Source organism: Chlorocebus sabaeus, chromosome 25 (assembly GCF_047675955.1).
Source record: "Chlorocebus sabaeus isolate Y175 chromosome 25, mChlSab1.0.hap1, whole genome shotgun sequence".
Taxonomy (NCBI): domain Eukaryota; kingdom Metazoa; phylum Chordata; class Mammalia; order Primates; family Cercopithecidae; genus Chlorocebus; species Chlorocebus sabaeus.
In genome coordinates this window covers 19,095,645-19,114,550 of record NC_132928.1, presented here as the reverse complement: position 1 = coordinate 19,114,550, position 18,906 = coordinate 19,095,645, and the positions used below count along the sequence as shown (strand labels likewise).

At 41.6% G+C, this 18,906-nt stretch overlaps 1 protein-coding gene across 10 annotated transcripts in view; it reads left to right on the top strand.

The window, feature by feature from the left end:
* The window catches only part of HHAT (hedgehog acyltransferase), a 360,770-nt gene that overhangs the window by 61,937 nt on the left and 279,927 nt on the right, over positions 1 to 18,906 (top strand). For 6 of the 10 annotated variants that reach the window (XM_007988546.3, XM_007988547.3, XM_037985586.2 and 3 more), the window contains 3 exons: positions 175 to 288; positions 13,403 to 13,597; positions 17,685 to 17,900. In XM_007988546.3, the coding sequence (XP_007986737.1) occupies positions 175 to 288; positions 13,403 to 13,597; positions 17,685 to 17,900 (525 nt within the window). Of the gene's footprint in view, positions 1 to 174; positions 289 to 13,402; positions 13,598 to 17,684; positions 17,901 to 18,906 lie in introns of those variants that run through there. The other 4 variants (XM_037985593.2, XM_037985592.2, XM_073011532.1 and 1 more) reach the window with 3 other exon arrangements.

The following is an 18,906-nucleotide window of genomic DNA, read 5'->3' as shown; positions in this document are numbered from 1 at the left end:
TAATAGCAAGCTGGAGGGGAGTGTACAGATGGATGGGGAAAGGCTAGAAGTGTGTAAATCCTGTTTTACAGAGTTTGGACTCACCTTCTTTCCAGTTTTATTAACTGGAGTTTGTGTTCTGACTCAGATGTGTACTGAAATCCCTCTGATAAACTCCTATTTTGTCCTATTTAGGATGCGACCGACTTTGAGTGGAGCTTCTGGATGGAATGGGGGAAGCAGTGGCTGGTGTGGCTTCTCCTTGGCCACATGGTAGTGTCTCAAATGGCCACACTGCTGGCAAGAAAGGTATGATTATTTGTGTTGTTACCTATTAAGTGTGTTTTTCCTTTGCTTCTTGTAAAGAAAGAGTCCAAGCTAGGAATCAGAAGACATGAATATTAGCATTGGGAGCCTGGAAAAAATGATAAAGTTGTTAACGATCAATATAACATTTAAGATAAAAGTTCATAGTTCATATCCTGCAGTTACTTTCTCCAACTTATTTTCAGACATTGAATATGAAGGTTGTAGAGTAAAACTAACCATGGAGGGTGATGGTGGTCTTTAAGATCACTTCCGATCAGTTTATCAAAAAGCTGCCTGTTGTTGAGAATCTAGACAAGTTCAAATTCAGAAGAAACTTGATGATTTACTTAAGAAGTGGAAATAATTTTAATGTCAAGTAGTTTATGCTGCTGTCGCTGTTTTAGATGGGAAGTCCAGTAGCATTTCACTCTTGCCTTGGTCTGACTTAGATAATGAAAGATTCTTCAAAGTGGTTATTTGAAAACTACTTTTATATGAGGCAGGATTGAGACCCTCTTCACAGGTCTAGCTAGCAAGGGACCTGGTATACTGCCAGGGGGATCTTTCTGTCACCTGGGGGCCAGGGTGTTGCCCAGAGGCCTCTGATAAATGCTTCTTGCTTGCTATAGATTCCTGGTGGAGGAAAAAGTCTGTGCTTGGAAATTTACTGAGTAAAAACAAGACACAACCAAAACCTGATTTGGAATTCAACCTAGGAAAAATGTTTTGATTCTCAGAGGTTCCCGGAGGTGATAAAACTGAAGTAGAAGAGAAACAGAAACCTCTGGAGATTGAGACCAGAAAGTGAGATACAGAAACAGGATGCCTTGTGGTTAGAGACGTGCACCTAACTTGAGTTAGTTTCTGACTCCTTACTGAAAATTGGTGCTTCCTGGGCATTGCTTCTAACCCTGGAAGATAGGAAATCCCAACAGCATGTTAACTTCCTCTTAAATATGATATTGATTATTTTTTTGTACTCAAGTGGCTGCTGAACTGGCAAAATCCAAAATATTAGACGTCGTCAGATCTGAATATATTTTAAAATTTCATATAACTTTGTGAGCAGACCTAATAATAATTTTTTTTGTTCCTAAGCTAGTAATAAATATATCTACCTCAGCCCTCGTTAATGGTTTTCTTTTCTCCCACAAATTTCTGTTTAGTTTTTTTTCCCCTAGAATTCAAAATTTCTGGAAATGTAACATTTTAATTTGTAACAAAGTTTTCCCACCCACGTGTAAATGACTTATTACCACAAGTCTTAGTTTTCCTATATGTAAAATGAATAGCTTCATACTGGTTTTTCTTTACCTCTGTGAGGGGAAGATGATGTACTTCGAGGATTGTACTAAATTAATTGTGTGGTGGAAGAGTGCTAGACATTGTTTTTTTTTTTTTTTTTTTGAGACGGAGTCTGGCTCTGTCGCCCAGGCTGGAGTGCAGTGGCCGGATCTCAGCTCACTGCAAGCTCCGCCTCCTGGGTTTACGCCATTCTCCTGCCTCAGCCTCCCGAGTAGCTGGGACTACAGGCGCCGCTACCACACCCGGCTAGTTTTTTGTATTTTTTTAGTAGAGACGGGGTTTCACCGTGTTAGCCAGGATGGTCTCGATCTCCTGACCTCGTGATCCGCCCGTCTCGGCCTCCCAAAGTGCTGGGATTACAGGCTTGAGCCACCGCGCCCGGCCGACATTGTTTTACTCATGTTTGGTCCTTAGTTTGGTCACTGATTAGCTTTCTAACCCAAGCAAAGGTTTTCACTGCATCTTCATTTATGGTCTTAGTGAATTTTTGTTGCTTAGAGTACATAAAACTGAGTAATTTTATAAGAAAATGAACTTATTTAGTAATTTATGAAGAAAAGGAATTTACACAGTTATGGAGGCTGGAAAGTCCGAGGTTGAGGAGCCACATCTGGTGAGGGCCTTCTTGCTGGCGTCTCTGCAGTCCTGAGGCCATGCAGGAGATCAGGTGGTGAGTGTGATAGCTCAGGTATCTTTTCCTCTTCTTATAAAGCTGCCGGTCCCACTCCCATGATAACTCATTAATTCATGATATGGTTTGGCTCTGTGTCCCTACCCAAATCTCATGTCAAATTGTAATCCCCACGTCTTGGAGGAGGAGCCTGGTGGGAGGTGACTGAATCATGGGGGCAGACTTCCCCCTTGCCGTTCTCATGATAGAGTTCATATGAGATCTGGTTGTTTGAAAGTCTAGCACTCCCCGCTTTGCTCATTCTCTCTTCTGCTCTGCTGTGGTAAGATGTGCTTGCTTCCCCTTTGCCTTCCACCATGATTGTAGGTTTCCTGAGGCCTTCCAGTCATGCTTCCTGTTAAGTCTGTGGAAGTGTGAGTTAATTAAACCTCTTCTTCATAAATTACCCAGTCTCAGATAGTTCTTCATAGCAGTGTGTAAACAGACTAATACAACCTATGAATGAATCCATTAATGAAGGCAGAGCCCTCATGACCCAATTGCTTCTTAAAGGCTGTATCTCACAATATTGCCACACTGGGGATTAAATTTCAGCACCAGTTTTGGAGGGGACAAACATTCAAAACATAGCAGTTGTCCTCTGCAAGATAGGATCAATACTATAGTATCAGTTTTTTAAATCCCTTTAGAATATGATGAATTCATTTGTTAGATATTTCATCCTTAAAAGTAAAGATGAAACATGGAAAAGTGGGAAAAAGAGAAAGCATAAAAGAAATGGTTGAAATAAGTTTAAATATGTCAGTCATTACAATCAACATAAGTGAATTCTCAAAAAAGATGAAGATTGTCAGACTAGATGAAAAAAAGAAAGAGAAATAAAACAAAAACCGAAATGGAGCTCAGAGAGGCTTTTCTTAGCTGGATATTCTTAAAACAGAAGGACACATGATTTGAAAGTAAAAGTATGAAAAGATATTCCAGGCAAATATTAAACCCCCTCTCCCTCTAACAAACTACTGGTGCAGTTTTATTAATAGCAGCAAAGAGCATTACTGGTGACAAAGAGGGCTGCTGTTGAATAACAAACAGTTCATTTCTTGTTAGGAAGATATTAAAACTCTAAGTTTATTTGCTTCAAAATATATAAAACAAAAAGTGATCATAAACATAAAGATAGGTCTATTATTGTAGGGAGATTTTTTTCATGTTTTTTTATTTCAATAGTTTTTGGAGTACAGGTGGTTTTTGGTTGCATGGATAAATTCTTCAGTGGTGATTTATGAAATTTTAGTGTACCTGTCACCCAAGCAGTGTATACTGTAGCCAATATGTAGTCTTTTATTCCTCATCCCCACAACCTTTCCCTCCGGAGCCCCAAAGTCCATTATACATTCTTATGCCTTTGTGTCTTCATAGCGTAGCTCCTCCTTATAAATGAGAACATATGATATTTGGTTTTCCATTCCTGACTTACTTCACTTAGAACAATGGCCTCCAGCTCCAACCAAGTTGCTGCAAAAGACATTATTTCTTTCCTCTTTATGACTGAGTAGTATTCCATGGTGTATATATACCACATTTTCTTTATCCACTCGTTGGTTGATGGGCACTTAGATTGGTTCCATATCTTTGCAATTGCAAATTGTGCTGCTATAAACATGCAGGTGCGTGTGCCTTTTTCATACAATGACTTCTTTTCCTTTGGGTAGATACCCAGTAGTGGGATTGCTGGATCAAATGGTAGTTCTACTTTTAGTTCCTTAAGGAATTCCTATACTGTTTTCTATAGTGGTTGTACTAATTTACACTTCTACCAGTAATGTGAAAGTGTTCCCTTCTTATCACATTTACAGCAATATCTATTTTTTTGACTTTTAATTATGGATTAATAAGTAATTATGGAAATTAAGTTGAAAAGCAATAAAAACAAGATCTACTTTTGTCAAACTAGAAAGTATACATATGCTTACCTCATAATAATTTTCAATATGAATTAAGAAGTTAAAATGAAAATCAAAAGTATTAAACTTTTAGAAAATATGACATAGAATATTGATGCCAGCACAGAGAGATTTTTTAAATACAAGGTACAAAAAGTGCAAATTATAGAGGAAAACACTGATAAATTTACATTAAAATTGAAAACTTTTTATCTAATGACACAATAGAAAAGTGGAAAGGCAAGTCACTAGTGGAGAAGTAATTTGCAAACTGACAAAGGATTGGCATATGGAATAAAGAAATTTCGTAAAAAAGACAATCACTCAATAGAAAAATGGTATAAGATACGAAGAGGAATTTGTAGAAGAGGAAACATAAATGACCAATAAACATATGAAAAAATGTTAAATTCATTAGTAATCAAACAAATGCATCTTAAAACTACAATAAGATATCATTTTATGCTTTCTAGTTTGGCAAAAACAAAACAAAAATCCCCTGATGATATCAGCGTTAGCTGCCTGAACTCATCCAGAAAGGGTGTTGAATATATATTGGTATAACTACTTAGTAACACATTATATAGTAAAGCCAAAGGAGGGCCTACCCTACAGCCACCAGCACTGTGTGATTTTTTTTTCCTTTACAGACAGGACCTCATTGTGCTACCCAGGCTGGAGTGCAGTGGTGTAATCATGGCTCACTGTAACCTCGAACTCCTGGGCTTAAGCAATCCTCCTTCCTCAGCTCCTGATGAGTAGCTTGGACTACAGGCTGTGAGACCACACCTGGCTAATTTTAAAAACTTTTTGTAGAGACGAGATCTCGCTATATTGCCCAGACTGGTCTTGAACTCCTGGCCTCAAGTGATCCTCCCATTTCACCCTCCCAAAGTGCTGGGATTACAGGCATGAGCTACTGCACCTGGCCAGATATTTTGTATATTTTTAATTGAACACATGGAAGAATGAAATGATGGGCAGAAGGAAAGGTGGAGTTGCCCTGGGGACACTGTGTTTTCATCTGTTCCCCCCATGTCTCTGGGCCATGCGCATCAGGACCCACATGGACTCCTCTGATGGGTCTCCCTTGCCTCTCACCCTTGTTCTTGTTCCTCGTGTTTGCTTCCTGTAGATCAGTGTTTCTTAAATTTTTTTCAGTATTGTCCCTGAGGCACCTTTCTAGATAATTTTTTCCCTGATCATCTCTCCTCCTCTGTGAAATTTGAGTACTACAGATATCCTGTATATATCTCTTTATTTACTGTACGTATGTCTGTGCTTTATGCATAAAGAGTAAGGTTTTCTTGCCCCCAATAACCAACAAGTAACCTAAAACTGAGACAAAATATAGTACTAATATTCTACAAATGTTAAATTAAAAACAATAGAGATGGACTCTTGCTCGTCTCAAACTCCTAGTTTCAAGTGATCCTCCCACCTCTGCTTTACGAAGTGCTGGGATTACGGGCGTGAACCACCATGCCCAGTCATCGCTAATTTTAATTTCCATTTTATCCTTAGGTCGAGCCTACAAAATCTGCCCCACCCCACCTCGTTTGAAGGAGATACAACCCTTGTTGAGAACACATGATTGAGATTAATTACCTGTTCCTGATTAGATGCCTCTCCCTCTTTCCAAACCTCCTCCACATTCAGCTCCTGTTTTGCACCTGACACTATCAGAAATCTAGCTATATTAGGATATAGATGTCCCTTCATTTAATTTGCTTGTACCTTTGAGTTCTTGCTCCTCCTCTTGTGGGAGGCAGTATTTGGTGTGGTTAAGAGCGCTAGGGTCAATCCCTGCATTGCCACTCTCAAGCTGTGTAACCTTAAGCAAGTTCCTGAATATCTCTAAGGCTGTTTCCACAGCTGTGCAAGCGGCATGGCACTGCTGGCTTTGTGGAGTTGTGGAGAGGGTCTGATAAGCAAACGTTTTTCAAGGTTATGCTTGCACATGAGGACAGCCCAATAGATGGTGTCTGCTGCTGTCATCTGCTGGCATTTGCTCCTGAGAGCAGTTTATGGTATTCAAGAATGGAGGTGACCATCTTGAGATTCCAAAATCTTCAAGGGCGTAGGCCGTGTCTAGCATCCGTAGCAATGTTCCCATGCTAATGGTCTTTTCAAGCTTGTCTTGGGTCCTGGGGGAAAGGATTGAGAAACACAGCCCCTTCTCTTGGGGAGTCACAGTTGAGTGGGAAGTTAGGAAAGCAAATACTGCTCACTGTTCTGTACCTGATGTGGTTGGCTGGGCACGCTATGGTGGGAGAAGGTGTGGGCCTCACCTGCCATTCTGGTGTCAGGGCAGGCCTCCGAGAAGGTGGCTTTTGAGCTGTGGCTTCAAGGAAATGGAGTTCACTTGTTTCAGCTTCCTGCATCTTGTTAACCAGGCAGGGCTGGACAGGTGGACTAGTCTTTTTCTCTGCAGAGCACATCTTATCCAATGTCCGTAGGAGGTGTTCTTTTGCATTTTTCTTGGAATGAGGCAGAGTGAGCACTGAGTCATCTCCCGCTGTATGTGCCTCTCTCATCCTCTGGGTGACCGCAGGTTTGATTTGCGAGACAGCTGGTGGGCCGGGTTCGGCCTGTGGCTGGGGCACAGTGCTTTCTTTGTCTGAGTTTGCTTGGCCCTTACATAAGTATGAACCACAGCGTTGGCCTCATTAGCTCTCTGCTTTCACCACCTGGACTGAGTGTTCCAGATGGCCTTAATTCGGGTAGTTGTTTTTGGTACTTATTCAGGGTGGAAGATTTAGGCTGCAGTTGTCCTCTTTTTTTTTTTTTTCTCCTCATTCTCTGAGGCATCCTAAACTATAGGCAATACTATGCAGGGACAGGCTTTAGCAATTCTTGCTGCTATAGCCTTAAGCCCTGAAAGATTCTAGCCTTCTCCTTTATCTAATATCTAATCTCGTCTCTTCCTTGGCTCGCTGCACCTCCTCCCCCAGAGAGGTGGCAGGTTATTTTTATTTTCAAAAGCATGATCTATCTTTTTTTTTTTTTTTTGCCATGGTAAGAAATAAAACTTTCCACTGAGTTCCTTGGCTCAGTTAAACACCGTTTCCCTGGATAAGGCTCTGTCTTTGGGTTTTGGTGAGACTTCATCAGGAGCCAGTGGCCCTGGAGGGAAGGCTGAATCACGGCTCTGAGCTTTGGCTGTGCGTTTGTTATGATTGGATTGGATGTCGCGGGTCAGTTGCCTCCTTTCATGAATGCCAACTGTGGCCTCACCACCACCTGAGACATTGTGTTCTCTGCCCTCAGAACCAAGAAATACCCCCATGTGAACTTTTTGAGAAGACTGACCTGGTGTAGGGCTGAGGGTGGGTGCTGTTGCTGACCACACAGCTGGGTTCTCACTGTGCCTCTGATGGGGAGAACCCACATCATTAGCTATTGGCTGATGGGCTGAGCTCATCAGGCGCAGGATATGAAAGGGCTGAGAAGCCTGACCCATGGTGCTGAGTGAGATGAGTTAACCAACCTCTGGAAGGCTGCAGGGAGCAGGGCTTTTTTCCAGGACATTCCCCAATCCATGCGCCGAATAGAAATATCATGTGCTAATGGTTCTCCTGGAAGCAGCCCCTTTCTACCTCCATCAATGCATGTCTAAGGAGGGATGAAATTCCTTTTGTATGGGCCTGCTGGCCTTTACTCTCAGGAAAAAGCAGGCTAGAATGCAGTTTTTCAGACTCTGGGATGGGTGGGTTGTATCTTTCTGTTTGGAGAGATTGTATATCAATATATGTGTATATATAAGACATATATATTTCAGTAGAGCTGCTGTTGATTATGTAGTATGTAATAAATTATGTCATACATAAGAATATTGATTGATTCCCATTCTTATTTCCCAAATAATGCTCCCATTAAGTGGTTTCTTGGCAGATGTGCAAAAAGAATAGGCAGGGACATCTGATAATGTTGCCAACAGGAATTCTGACCAAGGCTGTACACTTTAATTCCTCCCTACAGAGGTAAACTCTAAGGAGGGAACCCACTAGGCACATCCTATTATCACTTGGCGCCCTTGGCACAGAAAGAGCTGAAGTAGAAACAGATGGTGTGAGAAGGGGCATTGTCTGGCAGTTTTTCCTGACTCCTTATGAAGAAGGTTTTAAGAGTATGGATTTCAAAAGAAAGAGCAAATCTGTAGTCTTTTCTTAGGGTCACTGATTCCATCCTTGGAGCTCTGCCAGCTCAACTGGTTATTCTCCCGGGAGACTCTGCCGGGGTGATGGATAGAAGGCTCTACAGCAGGTATCCACTTTCCCGGATTGGTACCTGTGCCCCATCAGTTGTTAACTATTGGAGATTTCCCCCAACAGAAGTACAGTTAAGAGATGCTGTGAGTGGCAAACAGGTAATAGGCGGTGAGATGTGAAATGTCTCTTCCATTCTACCTACATTGGCAAAACAGCCTTTGTTTATAACGGGTTAAGTAGGACAAGTAGAGACTTTGGAAGACAGTAGGTTTTCACATTAGTGGGTTCCAAAGCCCACATTTTAGTACTATTTTCTTGTTTCTTCTTAGCCATGATCACAAGGTTAAATCCCAAGACTTGGGAAAGCATATCCATCTACCCAGCTGTCCATCCATGCAACTATTCTCTCCGTCCTTCCATCCAGTAGTTATGAAACACTTGATATATGCTGGGCACTGTGCCAGATTCTGGGCTCACATTACTGTAATCTAAACAAAGCAGGAGTTTAGCCTGTTAAAGGAGACTATCAAGTAGGGTCAGACCCCATTTTGAGAATGGGTCAGTGTAGACCCAGGGAGCAGAGGGGAAGGATGCCTGCTTAAGTCAATCAGGGTTAGTAAGATCTATGTCTCATCAGAGAGGCCATAGCATTCTCAGTCTGGCTTTGTCTCTACTGCTACATAAATAGAGTACGCTTTCTTATTTTTCATCAGACTTTTAAACATTTTCCCTCTTCCCCTGCTTTCTGTTCATCTTCTATTAGAAATGGAAGAACCTGGAATAAAGAGCATTAAGGGAGCGTCAGAGTAGTTCCAGTGGGGCTGCCATCCTGTGCTCCAGCAAACCCATCTCAAGCTTCAGGTCACTCATGCTTTGATACCTTTTAAAAGAGCATGATAAATTCAAATTAAAACTACAACAAGATGTCATTACACACTTACCAGAATGGCTCAGATAGAACATAGTAACAGCACCAAGTGCTGGCAAAGATGTGAATAAACTGGATCACACGTGCATTGCTGGCAGGAAAGTATAATGCTACAGCCATGCTGGAAAATGTTTTATAGTTTATTATAGAACTAAATATGCAACTACCTAGCACCCCAGCAAGTGTGATCTTGGGCATTTATCCCAGAAAAATGAAAACTTATTTTTACACAAAAATCTATACATGTATGTTTGCATAAGTTTTATTTGTAATAGCCCCAAAATGGAAACAGCCTAGACAGCCTCCAGTAGGTAAATGGCTAACAAGCTGTGGTATATCCACATCATGGAACATTACTCAGCAATGAAAAGGAGCAAACCATTGATACAGCAACTTGAAGGAATCTGCCGGAAATTACGCTGAGTGAAAAAGGCCAGTCTTTGAAATGGAGAAGAGGTTATCGGTTGTCAGGATTAGGGATGGGGGTGATCAGAGGAGTGGGAAGGAGGTAAATGTGGTATAAAATGGCAACATGAGGAATCCTTGTGGTGATGGAGCTGTTCTTCATTTTTACTGTGGTAGATACCAAACCTATACATGTGATAAAATTGTATAGAACTAAACACACACATAAATGAATACAAGTGAAACTAGGGAAATCTGAGTAAGTTTGGTGCATTGCAGCAACATCAATATCCTGGTTGTGATATTTGTGGTTTTAAACAATGTGCCATAGGAAGAAACTGGGTAAAATGTACAAAGGATGTCTCTTGTATGTATATGTGAATACAACTATCTCAATAAAAATCTGAGAGCATTATATAAAAGTTGTATGCAATTGGAATCTAAATTTATAAATCAGAAACATCACAATCCAACATTAAGGCCATGTTTTACTTATACACTTGATGTGATCAATGTGATTCTTTGTGTCTTCTTTCAAGTAACAAGTAATACCCAATCATATTCATGATTTGAACCTTGTAAATTAAATGAATTGGGCTATTTTGGTGTTTAGGTGTGTTTTTAAACTTGAGTTTGACGTACAGTACGTGTATGACCAAATCTTGTATGTCTGCTCTTATTACCTTGAGAACTTGGGAGAAAAAATCTGAAAGCCTTTCTAGTGATGAGTCAGAAGTGTTGTTTTGGAACAAAATGCAACACATTTTATTTTTTTATTTTTGAAAAGTTAAAAAAAATTCTGGCCTGGTTGATGTTAGATGTCAGAGGCTTAATACTGATAGTTAAGCATTTTTACTTAAGAGAGTAAAAAGGTCGATAAACACATACACACATTTGGAGTAGAGATGGATGGGACAGGGCTATCCTTAGGCCTTTGCTTATGAAACTGGCCTTTGGAATGCTTAGAAAAAGCTCTTCTGCTGCCCAGAGGAGCAGGCCGTCCATGCTGCTGCTCACCCTGCTGGGCCATGCCCCCCTTTAATCCTGGAACCCTTTTCATAGTGCTTGAGATCTAGGTCTGTGCATGGGAAGGATCGTGGTCGGGCAGCTGTGCCCTAAGGGCTACATCTATAATGGGGACTGCCCTGCCATGATGCCAGTTGGATTGCAAGACCTGGGAGGCTGATTCTGCTCTAGCAGTATTTTATTTATGTGTTTGTTACTTATTTTGAGATGGAGTTTCACTCTTGTCTCCCAGGCTGGAGTGCAATGGCGCGATCTTGGCTCACTGTAACCTCTGCCTCCCAGGTTCAAGCAATTCTCCTCTTGCAGGATTTTAATGGTGTTTTGGGGATAGGATTCATTCCAATGGCATTTTTATAGACAAAGTATGAAAATCAACATTGTAGTGGGATTCTAATTTATACAACAGTTTTGCGTAGGTGATTCTTTTTGCGTTACTCACATCTTTTCATGGCCTGTGCATCATGAATGTATATAGTAGAGTTGCTTGTACCTGGGGAGAATCAGTGCGTAATACTAAGATGGGTAGAGAACATGAGGCTCATGTGAGAGCATGTCCTGTGATGTCTTAGACCAGTATTAAGTGTCGTCTGCCTGTACTGTTTGGCAGTAGGGAAAACAGTGGGGGATGAATGTGGGACAAATTTGTCTGCCTCAAGGTGGGTTTGGAGACTACTGTTAAATTCATCATAGAGTCTCTCCAGTAAATGGGGTTTGCACAGCACTGTGAAGTATTTCCTGAAGGTTCTTTCAGCATTTTCCAAGTTGAAGCAGCTTCAGACTGTGGTAAGTTTCCAGATGAATCCTAGCAAACAGGCTTTTTCCGAAGGGATCAAATAGCACTTAATAAAAACATAACTGTGTCTGTGTATGTAGCCACACATGCACGAAAAAGAATTCCATTGGTAAATGCTGTAGGTCATGTTGGAAAAGAACCTCCTTTTTTTCATTTGTTAAAACTACTTCTTCAAATAGTCTTTGGCGACGTATTCCTTATAATTGGACTCTGCCCAGAGGTGAGGGTTTGAAGCAAATTTATATGGCTGTTTTCTGTGGGTAGTAGGATGGAAAAATAGTAAAAATGAACTTCACATTTCTCTGGTTTTCCTGGAACTTAAAAATGGCTGACCTAGTCTCATATTTAAAATGTTCTCTCTTGAACTAGAGTATAGGTTTGGGAAAGAATAGTAGGTAGGCAATATTTTGAAAGTGTTAGCATCAAAGCATGGGATTTGCAATTTACACTCCACACCTGTCTTGCCCTGAAAAGTCTTTGGCTCCACAAGAAGACTTCAATTCAGGCACTTCTCACTTTTCAATTCGGTGTGTTCCTGGGATCCACATTTTAAAATGCGTACCTGTGAGACATCACATTTCCCTATGGGAGTAACAACCGTATTTGTAGAGTCCTTCCTGAGTATACACCCCATGAAGGAGATACTGTTATTATTCCAGTTTTGTTTTGTTTGTTTTTGAGATGGAGTCTTGCTGTGTTGCCTAGGCTGGAGTGCAATGGTGCGATCTCAGCTCACAGCAACCTCCGCCTACCAGGTTCCAGGGATTCTTCTGCCTCAGCCTCTTGGGTAGTTGGGATTGCAGTCACCTACCACACCTGGCTAATTTTTGTATTTTTAGTAGAGATGGGGTTTATGCCATGTTGGTCAGGCTGGTCTCAAACTCCTGACCTCAGGTGATGCGCCTGTCTTGGCCTCCCAAAGTGCTGGGATATTCCAGTTTTATATATGAAGAAATTAATTCACAGAGATGGAGTCATTTACGTCAGGTTACACAGGTAGTTATGAGACACAAGCATTTGAATTTAGGCAGTTAGACTTCAAAGCTTGAATCATTAAACAATGATATCTTGCGTCTCAAAGTTAAAAACATTATAGTTTTTAAATAAGGATTTCCCCATCAGATCTGACCAAAGTTATATCATGAAGCAAAGACATGTTAATTCATCTACTTATTCAATGTGATAACTATAAATTACTTGATGATTAGATAAAAATCTGTGATTCTCCTAAAATGGGAATAAATGTATCAATCAGGTAGACTATGCAAAGTCCTCAGTAGCTCATAAAGCAGGTAAGATGCAATTTTTCTATGACATAAATCTGACTAATCAATATGCAAAAAATCAAAAATGGAAAAATCCCTACATATTTAAAATCTCTGGCTTAGACTTTGGAAAGTCTTTTGTGGTTTGGATGATCCAGTTTTCTTAAGAAGTCGTCCTAGAAATGTGTACTAATACTTCCTCTCGCCTTCACTTCTGAAGGATGGTGTATGTAGGATGTGGTCCAGTTGGCAGTTTCCCAGCTGTCTTCTGGCTTCCATTGTGTCTGTTGAAAAGTCAATCCAATATCTTATTGTGTGTGACCCAGGGGTCTGGGTGGCTTTGGTTGAAGGCAGGAGAGTGGTTACTTGCTTCTGGGTGGAGCCGATGGGACTCTGGGGGTTAATGTGGAAAGTCCCTCTGAATCTTGTTTGTTTTGTACCAAAATTCCCAGGGCCGTGATAATAGAGTTTCTTTATTGGGTAATTAAACATGATCCTCTTACACGTAGAACTTTCAATATCAATTCCATGGGCTCACTTCTCTTTCTTTTCCTCCCTCCCCTCTCCCTCCCTGTCTCTCTCTGGTTGGGCCCCACCCTGTCTGCAGCACAGACCCTGGATTCTCATGCTCTATGGGATGTGGGCCTGCTGGTGTGTGCTGGGGACTCCTGGTGTGGCCATGGTTTTGCTCCATACCACCATCTCTTTCTGCGTGGCCCAGTTCCGGTCTCAGCTCCTGTCGTGGCTCTGTTCTCTCCTCCTGCTCTCCGCACTGAGGCTGCAGGGTGTGGAGGAAATTAAGGTAAGTGTCTTCCTGTTACCATCGGAATCCAGAGAAGGCCCCCTTGGCTTTGCCTTGATCCCAGTAGACACCTTGGTTTTCAGACAAGAGATGATTGTAGAACTGTGATGGGGCTCCCCATAGTGGCCATACAGGGTTGCTACATGTGAACCCTAGTGGTGCATTCTGCAGTCCTATCATTCCTGGCTGTGTTTTAGCCCTGTGAGATTGCCCAGGGCTGGTCCTGTACCATCTCTCAGAGTTTGGGTAGGCATGTGGAGTGCCAGATGTCACAGGGCCAGAGGGCCAGGAACAAAGAGAGAAGAAACAAACAGATGATTTACTAAAAATCATCTGGAGAGTGCCCTACAATTTATAGGGAATGTACACATCACTCAACTCATCTGATGGCCACAATGACCCTGTGGTGGTAAGTCAGGTCTTTTTCTTCTTCCTAGTTGATTGAACAGATTCATTTATTCATTTATTGAGATGGAGTCTTGCTCTGTCACCCAGGCTGAAGTGCAGTGGTGTGATCTTGGTTCACTGCAACCTCCGCCTCCTGGGTTCAAGCGATTCTCATGCCTCAGTCAACCGAGTACCTGGGACTACAGGTACCTGCCACCATACCCAGTTAATTTTTGTATTTTTAGTAGAGACGGAGTTTCACCATGTTGGTCGGGCTGGCCTGAAACTCCTGGCTTCATGTGATCTGCCTGCCTTGGCCTCCCAAAGTGCTGGGATTACAGGTGTGAGCCATTGTGCCTGGTCAGGAACAGATTTATTATCTACTCATGTGACCCAGTGGAAGCTCTTTCAATTTAGATAGTGAAAACAAAGGGTTGTCTCCAAAGGGCACAGACCAAGCTTTCATTTTTGTAAAGCCAGAGGCATTTTGACAGACTCAGTCACCTATCGGTTGTTTGTGCTAATAGAGGAGGACACTAGGCTCAAACCACACTTCTTTATAGCTTTTGTTTGCATTAGTAAAATCTTATTTTATAGGCACTTACCTTTTAGCTTTATTTTTTTCTTAGTCACAATAACAGTGCATTTTTATTTTTATTTTTATTTTATTATTTATTTATTTATTTATTTTTTGAGACGGAGTCTCGCTCTGTCTCCCAGGCTGGGGTGCAGTGGCCGGATCTCAGCTCACTGCAAGCTCCGCCTCCCGGGTTTACACCATTCTCCTGCCTCAGCCTCCCAAGTAGCAGGGACTACAGGCGCCCGCCACCTTGCCCGGCTAGTGTTTTTTTTTTTTTTTTTTTTTTTTTTTTTTTTTTTTTTTAGTAGAGACAGGGTTTCACTGTGTTAGGCATTTTTATTTTATGATTGCACATCGGACTTGGCCCAGAGGATGGTGGATGACAGAGGGACTGCCTTCCGAGTTGAGGAGTTTACTGTGCCTTGCTGAGGCAATTGCACCTATCAGCAAATTCTTCTTGCACTGCATTTTCTGATTTCTGTTGTATGTTCTCTGATCATCTCCTGGGCAGTGGCTAGCATCTCCTGGACAGCTCCGGACTATCTGGTTCTATCTTTGGTAACTGGAATAACCTAGCCCTGCTTGTGCAAATGAAACTTAGGCCCCTCAGACTATCTCAGGCCCACTCAGACTGTGTGAGGTTCCTTCTCTCACTTGTCTGTTGAATACACCCTTTACATGTGCAAGTTGGAGCTGCCAAGGTCTGTGGCTGCAGGGGAAAAAAGGAAGAGTCTGTGTGGAACTCTCAACCATGCAGAAGTGGGAGCTTTCTTTTAAGGTAGAAATGCACGGCAAGAAGAACACAAGTCCAAGGCCCCAGCTCCAGGGTCTGGTCCTGGGCACTCGGCTTCAGAGCCCTTCACCTTCGGGGTCAGTTGACTCTGAGAATAGCCAGCCTGAGAGATCCACAGCTTGGAAAACACTGGGGGTCATGTGCCTAGGGCAGGACCATTGATGTTTCCCACCTTCATCGACCTTCTCCTTCCTAGAATATCCGACACTGTCCAACTGGCAGGAGCTGTTTTTTTGAGTCAGGCCAATCTGCTTACCTTTCCCTTTACACATTTACATATGTTTACACTGTCTATTGGAACCAACCTTCCCATCATCCCTGTCCACCTGATTCTCTTTCAAAGTACAGCTTAGACCTCAGTCTCTAAAGGTAAGTAATAAAAGAGGGCCACAGAAAAAACAGATCATTTAGTATCACATACTGCTCTGAGAGCTGCTGGCTCTTACAAACCGGGGACACAATAAAACAGTAGCATGTAAGTGACCAGTTGTCACATAGAGCTTTGGGGACACTGCACACACCTATCCCTTCCTCTAACCCCCTAGGATCTCCATAGGCACATTCAAAATCTTGGGCAGTGTTGGATATTCTTTCTTCAATCACTGTGGGACTGGAACTCATGTGGTATCTATATTTTTGTTCATTCATTCATTCAGTCACTCATTCATTGATGCAGGTGACTGCACTTAGCATTCATGTGCCCTGCATCAACACAGTAATGGGAAGGAACATGATGGGAAATGTGAGATGGATGACCTGGTTTCTAGTCTTTTCTAATCCCCGTCTCTTCTCACTCTGAAGCTGGAGCAGTCATTTAGCCTCTGAGCCTCAATCTCATCATTTGGAAAATGGAAGTAATAAATCCTCTTCCTTTCTCATGGGATTGTTCTGATAGTCAAACAAGATAATCTATCTATGTTAAGTGATTTTGTGAAAATTGTAGCATTTTGAAAGTTGAAGTATTTTTTTGCTGTTTTTAGTCTACCTTAATTTTTCTCACTCTCATTAATGATGTGGGGCTAATATTTTAAGCACATATGTCAAAATCTGGACTTATGAGAGTATATCTAATCACTCCATTTTAGCAAAAGATACTTCCCAGAGTGATTAACTAGGCAACCATTAAAGCAAGTGTGCTTAAAAACAGATTTACAGTAAAAAGGAAAACAAGTTCATACTTAACTTTTTGCGGACCTGGCAAGTGTAAAAACAGAATCTAATTCCATTTATCATTTCTTTGGGGACAGTTAGCATCAGTTATGGATGTTGGAGTTGAATAAATATTCATTTGTTCTGTACGTTTTACAGTGATTTGAAAAACATTGAGGAAGAAGATCATATGATTAGAAACTAGCTGGGTTTCCATGCTTTTGCACATGTGATTCTCCTGATATGATTATCCTCTTTCCCCTTGGTGGCTGTTAAAGTCTTGTACAAGAAGTAGAAACTCTGTTCAGTGGTTGGTTTTTCTGTGTACAGCTTTAAGAGACCCTGATGGATCAAATTAATTATTTTCTCCTTTGACCCAAGTTATATTTCTTCTATGTATTTCCATAAATAGTTTTTCTCACTGAATGTATTTTTGGAAAACATCGAAAATATAGAAAAATATAGAAATTAGAAAATACTTCATGATTTTACTCCCTGATATTAACATTTTATTGTATTTCCTTCTCATCTTTTGTTCCACGCATATTTTTGCACAGGTTATTTCTTGTTTCATGCTGTATTATAATTGCATGTTTACACATCTATGTCCTGTATGAGAATGTAACATATTGAGGGCAGGGACTTTTTTTTTTGTTTTTATTTGTTAATATTTGTCTGTAAAGCTTATTTGACAGATGCTACTCAACTAAATGTAGAGCCAAACTGATAACAAAAGAGCGAAAAGAAAGATACGTTGAAGACAGAAATCCCATGGGACATTTTAAGTCCCTCTTTGTTATCCGAATAGTTGAAGAAGCTGTCAAAGTATCCACTGGATGTAGCTAATCTGCACTTTATGCCCAGGGTATCTGATATGTGCGTATCTGGGAAAACCTTCACTATGTTGTGTCAGTCCTAATGCTAAATTTACATTAGAGACGTTCTTTTTCCTACTGCTCATTAACTGCTTGCTTTGATTACCGATGAGATTTACCTGGTGTTCATTGGTTCTCGACTTGCCTTTATGGCACAGCTGCTCTACCTGAAGAAGAGGTCGCCTTCCCAGAGCCCCCTGGGATTCTCAGATGAAGGTGGCCCTGCTGGGCAGCACCTGCAGTGGGACTGGACGATGTCCCTGCTGGCCACTGAGAGGTTGTTCTCTCCTTTTGATTTTGTAGAGAAGGTGGTACAAGACAGAAAACGAGTACTACCTGCTGCAGTTCACCCTGACCGTTCGCTGCCTCTACTACACCAGCTTCAGCCTGGAGCTCTGCTGGCAGCAGCTGCCTGCTGCATCGACCTCCTACTCCTTTTTCTGGATGCTGGCCTATGTCTTTTATTATCCAGTCTTCCACAATGGGCCCATCCTCAGCTTCCCGGAGTTCATCAAACAGGTAGAGCCCACTGGGGATGGGATTGGGATTCTGTAGATTAAGCTTTTGTCACTATTGCTGTGGGCTTCTCTGACCCTTGAGTCATTTCATTCAAAGGTGCCCACAGATTTGCAATGTACACTATTAGTTCTCATGAGGTTTTATGGAATAGATGAAATACATATGAGAAATGAGCCTTTAAAGTTTGACCCATCAGATATGTTAGCTCTAGGGGGTCCCACCTTGATTTTCAGTGAACTGTGGCAACCAGGATTAATGAGTGGGGCACAACGAGGAGTTTGGGAGTTGGTATCCAATGTGGCGAAGTCCCAAGGAAAGAAAAAAATTTGATTGTGATGCTATTACTTGAAGGAATAGAAAAGGAAACTGTCTAAGCTGTTGCTTGGCAAATAATATGTTTCCTTTTATATTCACAAGCTGCTTAAGAAATAGTCCTGCCATAGCCTGGGAGCTGTTTAGGGTGACCTAGATGTGAGAACAGAGTGGAGTTGAAGTAAATTCGAAGGCAATGGTGTGTGTTCAGGACTGGATTCCCCTTTGTGCCCAGGCCCCTGCCTGCCTTCCTTGGACAGCATCCTTGTCTGAAATGCCATGTTAAACTACCTTTGTTGTTCCCCTCTACTTCACTTTTCCCTCTTGCTTACAACTTTTTTTTCTGCCTCCTCAACCTACATCTAGTTTCATGGAGCATAATTCCTAAGTTAATTCACATAAGGAATTAGTAATTGACAATGCCTAAAACAGTGTTTCTGAAGGGATATTCTACCCCCCCCCCCACCAAAACAAAACAATCCTCATAGAGGAGAGAATAACATGTACATGCATACACACACATGCATGCACACACACAACACACACCCACACATATGCACACACCTGGAAGTGCAGGGCAAGCAGCAGTGTTGCACATTTCTGGGCAGCAACATGAAAGATGCTCCTTGAAAAAGAAGAGAGGGTTCTTAGAAATCATATTTTGTCCTCAAAGTTCCATTGAATTATGCATTGT